Genomic DNA, 8,766 nt, shown 5'->3' on the forward strand with positions numbered 1-8,766 from the left:
CATATCATAAACACTGAGGATTTCACTGAAACTCTTGGCAAGACAACATCTGCCCAACTTGGTGTCCCACTTGGAATCACACTGGGAATATGACAATTTTTGAGGTCTCTAAATTGGACCATAAATGTGAGATTCTGAGATGCATTTAGCTACAAATTTACTGTATCTATAAGCTTAAAATTCTGAGTAACATTAGATACACTCAAAAATGCGACCCTCTTTTGGTGGCTGACAAACTAATCCCCAAAGAACACATTTCTGCTAGTCCATAATGAGAGTCTTGGGAATAAATGTTGGACAATCCTACTCAAAAAGTTTCAGCATTGTCGGAACCACCAACGAAATTTAACGAATCAGGACCAGTTTCTGGGGATTCAGAACCAATAATTTTGGGACTATTTTGAGAGTATTTGAAACCCAGTATCCAACATGACAAATTTTGGGTGAACCATAACTCAGCCATGGCAGTTTGGCAGCTCGGCGGATGCATGGCTGAGGCACTGACTCGGCAGGATGCCGATTGAGCAACAGCCACAAAGTAGCCATTTATGCTCATAAACCATTAGTCCTCGAAGCACCTTACAGCTTGTTCCCTTTTTGTTGCATGCTGGTTTGACAACTGTCAAGCAACTATGTGCATTCAAACCTGCTGACCAAGGCACTAGGAAGGTCATTGTCTCTACCAATATAGCCAAAGTAAGCAATAATCACTTTCCTCATGTTCAAGAGGGAAGTTAGCTCATGTGTAGGCTAGTGTCACTACTGAAGGCATCAAGTTTGTGATAGACTGTGGTTACGTCAACAGTTCGTCAACATCAGGGCTCAAGGGTCGCTTCAGAGGGGCAGAAAGGAGAGGGGGTGAGGCATGGGTGTAGATGAAAGAGAGTCACGATGCATAAGATGAGAATGAGAGGAAGGATCGCTGTGCCGGCTTGAAGTAGATACCGCTGGCAAATGGGAAGGAACAGGTGCGTTGGATGAATCTCACACTCAGAAGCCTGGTGCACCAGCTGCAAGCCCCATGAGAGTGTCAGCGACACTTTCATCAGTCCTCATCTATGACATGAGAGGGAGGTCAGGGAGCACCACTTGCAGGCGAAGGTCTGATCAAAGAACCTGAACCATTCGAGCTGACAGGGCCAGGAGTCAAACATACAATCCCCTCATAAACTGCTGTTGTTCGCACCTGCTCAGGTTTTTAGACCTCATCCAAGCTCTGACCTGCCCTCTGCAACATGTTCAACATCACCACAACTCTGCTTTTGCATCCTCCCTCAGGCCTCACACTCACAACCTATCCCTCAAAAACAACCTTCCCTGCATTCTGCCCTGCCCTCCATCCTGCTGTCTCCATCCACACCCTCTCAGTCTGTCCCACATCTGTGGTCAACCCTTGCTCTCTTGTATCTGTTTGCGAAGCATTTGGATTTGTTCTGGGTTCAAGTCGGGAGGTTTGATGCCATTTTGGTAGGGAGACTTGTCGTTCGTCAAGCTTGAATCAACATCTTGCAAGTAGAGGAGCACTTTGATGAGCAACTGAAGGAGGGAGAAAGGAGGAAGGAAGGCTGTGTGCATGTGTGTGCAGGGTGGAGACGTGCACAGATTATGGTGGAGAGATGAGAACTGCGCTCACTTCTGATCAGAGCATGCATCACTCCCTTTGAGGTTGCACGTATGTCTCTCTGATCTCCTCTCATGCCTGACTACTATCTATCTTACTCTGTAATGCTAATCTAATCTAAATAACACGATTCTGCTTAATCGTTGGTACCATAAGTGGCACGTGTTGAGCAGTGGCGATGAAGGCAAGATGAAAGGACAAGTGACAGTAGTCATATGAGGATAGATTCACGTAAGATGAAGGATATATACATTATAATGAAGCAAGTATGTATTTAACCTAGATAATAGCTAAGCATAGCTGTTGTAAAGAGTTAGCACTTTGAAGATGTCAAGCATGAAAAGAACATGCACAAGTTGCCTATGAAACGACGTTCAGGCATATTAATGACAACAGATGCAGTTGCAGGAACGAATATGGCTTCTCCTGGCGGGGATGAGTAGTACAAGGAGCCAATGAGGCCTCTGTGGTTAAGCAACATCATGATGTTGCAGTCATCACCATTGCTTATTAAGTTACTAAGAGAAGTCAGCAGATACATACCAGTTGGAACAATAACTCACCAGACAATGCAGCAGAGGTGAGGATGACCTTCAACACTGTCGTGTATAGTGTCGATGATGTAGTTCAAAGCACCAAATAAACCCTGCACTTCATCCACAAAGTATGTGTCGAAATGAATCCACATCATCTCCATTGTGTATACTCTAACTAACATCTATGATAGACATTGAGCCCTTCTACACAGAAGTTGCTGACTGTCTCTCACCTTGTTGCCTCCATTGGTGCTTGATACTTGAACAGTGAAGGCAGGAGCAAGCTTAGCAGTGGTTGTAGAAGTTGAGCAAGGTTTGACAGTGGGAGAGGCTGAGTTGATTGTGAAAGAACCAGTGAGAGTCAGTGAGCTCTGATCATTGCAAAGACAAATAAACATATGCTTACCTAGTGGCTGCGCCTTTTTATCCCTGAACAGCCATTAATATGAGCATAATGCGCAGAAAATCCCCTATAAAGATGGCACCCACAACAACGAATATGCGCTGTCTCAATGGCAGCAAAGACATCTCGTGGTACTCCAATCCTGGAATTCCATTCCGACCAAGCAACGAAAACTGGATCATTGAGATCTACATGCAGTGGAAAGGGTTGAAGGCAGGGAATAGTGACTGAGGTTGCCTTGTATGAGACTAAGTAGATGGTAAATTTGAAAATGCGGGCTGAGAAGGAAGTAGAGCAGACCATGGACAGGCTCATACCAGTTGCGGCATACTTCTCCACAGAAGAGATCAAGATGGCCATTATATCCGTTTGTAGAGAAGTTGCACAGGCAAGCTGCACAGGTCTTGCTGCATTTTTTGATTATTTCAAGTTTGAATTTTTCGACACCCAGTACGGAGTTGAGGCAGTGGACTAAGAGAGCAAGGTGGGTGTCAGAGTACCTTGTTTCTCACAAGACCCTATTTGCGACGGTGGGATTGGTGGATGTGTCATAATTAGCAATAATCGTATGGTAAGGTATGTGAGCTGGATGCATAAATGGATCCCCTGCACCGATTTTGGTCAGTGGAAAATCTAAAAAAGATGGTGCAGAATGATATATGTCTGTATGTACCATTCCGCATGTTGCTATGTATATCATGAATAAGAGACACATCTAAGTTATGTGTTATTGTCTGGGAGAAAGAAGCCAGATAAAGCCACGATCAAGATCAAGGCAGCATTACAAAGCATGCAACGCCTTATCTAACTGATTGAAAATTTGATATTGGCTGTTTGGCTGAGGAGTAGCCTCAGGCCGAGCATTCAATCCTCGCAGTTTCCTCCATAGTTTTCTTTCTTTCTTTTTGAGAGCACTTCGGATTTAGAGCGAAAGAGCAGATTGATCTTGTGGTGAGGCCATTGAATTGATTTTATTGTTTTGAAAGCAACAGCTTCTTCCTTTAAGCCCCATGAGATAAGCGGTGAAGCAAAATACAATGTGCATGCCTAAATAGTCATTAACATCAGGAGGTGACCATTTCTTCTTGTGAGGATTGTCACGATGCATTACTATTGTTCTCTGTACCAACTGCTGCCAGGGGTCGAATTAATATGGATCTGCGTCAGTCTTAATTGTTATTGCAAATTATCGAAAGTAGTTATTCGCTGCATGTCATAATTCACAAAGGTGTTTTTAAGTAACAGTAATTTATTATTGGAACAAGAAAAAATGTGTACATCATTCTAGATACCTATAGATCTGCAGGACATCAAATGCACGTAATGTGCAGGCATCGTGTGAAGCATGCAACAACTCTTGCAACAGATATACCCTGTTTTTAGCATCACAAAAATGTCTTGAGGAACTCCAATGCTGAAATTCCATTGATGCTAGGCGACAGACACTGGGTCCTAAACGTTGACCCAGGGCGGATGGAGCAGTCTGCATGTATTGACTTGGATGGGCAGTAGCCTCGGGACTGACAAGAAGAAACGTAAGTCAAGAGTGAAGCAAGAGAACACAAAAGGCATACCTGACACAGGAAGGTACCAGTTGCGGCAGATGCCACAACATATATGGCTGTTGTATCTGGCATGGGAGAAAGCACATTTGCATGCGACACAGATAGTAGAGTTGTTCTCCAGGTGTCAGAGGTCCGCTCGTCTGATGCCATTGGCAGAGCTAAACCAACGAACTAAGAGTCCAACTGAAGTTTCATCCAGATTGAAGCATGAGGTGGTTTGAAGGAAGTATGCATATCAGAAATTGTTGATTGCATCATAACCATTCAATGCATGCATGGGGGGATGAGTTGGATGAAACTCAGGTGCAACTGCAATTAGAATTTAACTGTAAGCAAATAATATAGAATGGAAACAATCTACCTTTATGGACACCCTGTCAGGCACAATACTTTATTTCATCCATTAAGACTGAGTCTGAACAGAGAATCAGATCCGGTTTAATGATGATGAATATGAACACTGACCACTAAGCGCCCTCTGCTGCACGACAGTTGGTGCAAATATCCCTCTATGCAGGAAGAGTCCATTACCTTGTTGAAAGACATGTCATGGCTGAATGACTGCAATAGGTGAGAATGCAGCTAAATTGAAAGAGAGCCAAAGACTTACTGTCAGCAGACAGAAGCAAAGAGCCTATCGTTAAGATACCAAATCCAGAGGAAATGACAGCTTTTATACAGGTCTCCAGAGTGTTGCATGATTCAGACGTAATGGGTTCGAAAGGCAGTAATGAGTAGAATGGTCAGAAATAGTAGTAGATGTAAAACAATAAAGACCTGATAGACGTTGGAACATTCATTGTGGAACAAGGCAATGGTGAAGTCATGTTATCAGCCGATCAATGACGTTGATATCTGGCTGAGTCAGCAACCCCTTTAAGGCTAGGCCATGGCTGGCCATAGCATATTGTGCAGAGTCTCCTGTAAGTGCTTGAAGGGAATTTGATCATCACTGAGAAGATGATGCAATTGCAAGAGCAGGTTGGTTAAGTTAGGATGTATAGCCACTGGATATAAGGGCATTGGTGTGTGTAGGCACTGGAGCAAGAAGCATAGGAGATGACTCATTTCATCAGAATTTTGCTTGAGGGATGAGACTAGCTTAGGTGCCTTGAATGGGTGCAAGTCAGCTCTGTGCCAGCAGTTAGATTAGGATATAATATGGTAAAGCTGAGGACATACTGTTCAAGATGTGAATGCACTTGTCTTGTCAAAAAGTTGATGTCCCAGTTAAGGGTGGAAGCTATAGTACTGTTGTTATGAATTCATCCCTATTTTTTGCCTTATCTTATCTTATCTCATCAACTCATCATTCGACTCTTGTCATCACTCCTCATACCTTATCCACATCATTCATGACCCACTTGGTCACATTGGTCACACTGCATCACTGGGGCTTCACCTCTCATCACCATCAGACCCATCTGATGATACAATGGATTCATCTGATGGCCCAATAGATCTGATCATACTTCTATGGGCCTGACCCTCTTTATTCAATCATGCTTCTTAAGGTTGACTGTGACACATCCAGTGGAGCACAGAGGCAAAGCCATACAGTTACAAAAGACAGCACCATATGGACACTGGTCTTCTTACCTGCATGAACTCTTCTCATATACCAATGTTGTTAGCCTAGAAGACAGCCATGCATTAGGACAGTAGATACCAAAAGTGTATTTAAGTGAGCCTCACTGTGGCCTTATGCCCCAGCTTCAGCTAAAGTTATATACCTCTAACTGTTATCTGAACTCCAAGTCCCATGACTAAGAAGTCACATCACTTAGCTCAGCAATTGCAACACCCTCCATAATCTGACTCACTGAATGTGAGTGACAGATTGGAGACAAGCCTTGTACAATCCAAGTTAGTGCATTACAATGATGATCTGACAGTCCACACATATGACAACTCTGTATGTGGAATTGACATGCAGACCATATTTGGCAAGGATTGATATTGCAGTGTTGTTGGTTTCTATATCCTCCTCTTCCATATCTGGGTGGGGTTCTTCAGGATTGTTGGCCTCCCAAGCCCCATCCTCTTCAGAAAGCCTATCCTCCTCTGCTCCACTGTAACCTTCATCATCATTATTGTAAACATCTTTCTTCCTGATCATCAATTTCTAGCCTGGGGATTGCTAGGATGGACAGTGATGACTGACTTGAAGAGACAGGTTGAGGAGAATAGAGAAGAGAGAATGGTATCTGTGGCAACATTGGACATTGGAGCTGATGGAGCCAAGGATGAATAAGCAGCAAGGTCTGAGAAAGGGTGGTCTTTGATGTGAGAGAATGTGGAATCATCTGCTGCAATATCATTGCTGAGGCCCACTGAAAAGACAGTCTGTGCTGTTGGCATGACATATTCAGAGCTTATTTGCAGAGTTGAGGTGGACACAATGCTGGACTGCTGTTCAAATATATCATCTTGGTTGGGGTTTGTTTCTCTGTGCTTACTTTATTATTTATGAAGGGATGGTGGTGGGGTGGAGATGCAATATACTCAGGCACTTAATGAAAGGGCAAGAGACAACTGGCAAGAGATAAAGAAGAGTACAATGTTATGGATGCTATCATGTGCTATGTGAGGATCCACCAAGCAGAGCATCAGTTGATCAAGAACAGCAGATGTGGCACTTGGCTGTAGTGTCAACTTTGATCATTTGTTTAGTGCCTGATAACCAAACAAACCTTAAAATTTCCTCCCTGAATATTAGGTGTCTCCAGTGGCAGCTGATTGCCAGTCTGAGTAACTTGATAACCAAACCCATTAGAAGATTGGATGCCCAACAAGCTGGGAGAGATGAAAATATAGCCAAACAAGGAGGCTAAATTTCTGTTGATTGTTTAGTGTCTGGCCTCCCAACTGGTTTCAGTCACTTGGTTCAAGAACACAACCTGTGCTTTATAATAACTTGGTGTGGCCATACTTTTCTAACATGAATTTTTTCCTGCACTTTGATCAAGCTCATCTGCTCTCCACAAGCTTACCTAAGAGTTTTTTTTCAAGACTTGCTTATATTTCCACCACAAATCTCAGATGACATTCAGATGAAAAATCCTCTTGCTAAGTGCATTTCGAGTGCAACAAGATCAGCAGTAGGGATGAGGATGTTGAGCCTATGGCTGTATGAGCTTATTCATTCAGTGTTGGTTTAATGGAAAATTAACAAGTGTTAGGATCGTGCCAATAGGAATGCAGCAGAAGTTGCATGTAGTGGAAAGCCACAGAATACATCGGATGTAGGCGAAGCTATTAGCAACGTCACCCCTAAGCTGAAGCCCTAAGATGAATATGGACAGAAGTCTGTGGAGTGTCAGAGATGAGGTAAGAGATAAGTCCAATGGATTGGAGTTTTGTGGACAAGAGGATAAGAGTTAGACTTAGAGTCAGAGAGAGATATTGGGCTGAACCAAGTTGATATTTGAACTGAGTATCTACAATATAATTCTAAGACTTATATACTAGTTAGGAGTCCAATCTAGTCCTTCCTCAGAGTGGTTGGAAGTTGTAATCTATCAGTCAGTAGCTAATGGAGTCCGATAATATATTTGCTACCGATGTCGGGCTATTGATAAATTAAAATGGAGAGGTGAAATATAAAATGGAATATGAAATAGAAACTGGGAATAGGAATCTGTAGGATTCCGAGATGTGATTTGTTAGAGTTAAGTTGAGAATCAGAGGTCCATCGGCATGTGCATTACAACAAGTCTGTTTGCTGGCTTCAGTGATGTTCCCTTATAAATCTCACAAAATGCAGGTGGACAGACAGATGACAGTGGAAAATCTTGCTCAGTTGCTTAGCTTTCAGCATTTCAACTAGTTTTGGTCATTTGGTTCAAGAATCCAGTATGTGGTTTATAAATAACTTGATGTGGCTATGCTTCTCAAACAGGAAATCATTCTCACTTGGGTGGGTCTGGCAGATTGTGTCACCAGTGTCACCTCCCCCAGAGCATTGCTGAGGATACTTTTGGTGCAGAAATTTAGTTATTTTTTAGAGCCAACAGAATATTTTTATTTTGATAATTTGCTGTGTTCACCATTCTTGGGATTCCTCTTCATCAATGACAAAGCAATCCTTGTACAGGGCAAACCATTTGTGGACATCCATCAGAAAATCAAGGACATTATGGAGCAACCAGAGGGCATACTTGAATAGGCATCAGATCTCATCATGGGAGCAATGTGCATGGCAGCAGTGAACATACTGGACATTCATGCCAATCTCCTCCCTATGATTGGCCAGGTTGTTGTATACTAACATAAGGTGTAACACACATGCTGACAGAACTCTGACTTCAAATCTAACTCCAACAAACCACACTCCAGGATCTAATGGATACTGATTCTTAGTTTTTATTTTATATTCTATTTTATATTTACTCTCTCCATTTTAATTTATCAATAGCCTGACATCAGTAGTGAATATACCATTGGACTCCATTGGCTACCAACCAGTAGACTACAACTACCAATACCAACCACTCTAGAATATAGACCACTCTGAGTAAAAACTAGATTGGACTCCTAAGTAATATATAAACCTTAGAATTACAATGTAGATACTCAGTTCAAATATCAACTTGGTTCAGCCCAATTCTCTCTCTGACTCCAAATCTAAACTCTTGCTCT

General features: G+C 42.5%; 1 protein-coding gene across 1 annotated transcript; it reads right to left on the minus strand.

Moving 5' to 3' along the window:
• Positions 1-1,911: 1,911 nt before the first annotated feature.
• Positions 1,912-2,920, minus strand: EV420DRAFT_1653020 (uncharacterized protein; the record flags this gene model as incomplete). The annotated part of the gene is made up of 7 exons (XM_060478702.1): positions 1,912-1,921; positions 1,975-2,139; positions 2,185-2,339; positions 2,391-2,488; positions 2,564-2,586; positions 2,643-2,808; positions 2,878-2,920. The coding sequence occupies 7 exons, from the start codon at positions 2,918-2,920 to the stop codon at positions 1,912-1,914; spliced, it is 660 nt and encodes a 219-aa protein (XP_060322065.1).
• Positions 2,921-8,766: the final 5,846 nt, after the last annotated feature.

Source organism: Desarmillaria tabescens (genome assembly GCF_030435595.1).
Source record: "Desarmillaria tabescens strain CCBAS 213 chromosome Unknown EV420scaffold_143, whole genome shotgun sequence".
In the NCBI taxonomy this organism is placed as follows: domain Eukaryota; kingdom Fungi; phylum Basidiomycota; class Agaricomycetes; order Agaricales; family Physalacriaceae; genus Desarmillaria; species Desarmillaria tabescens.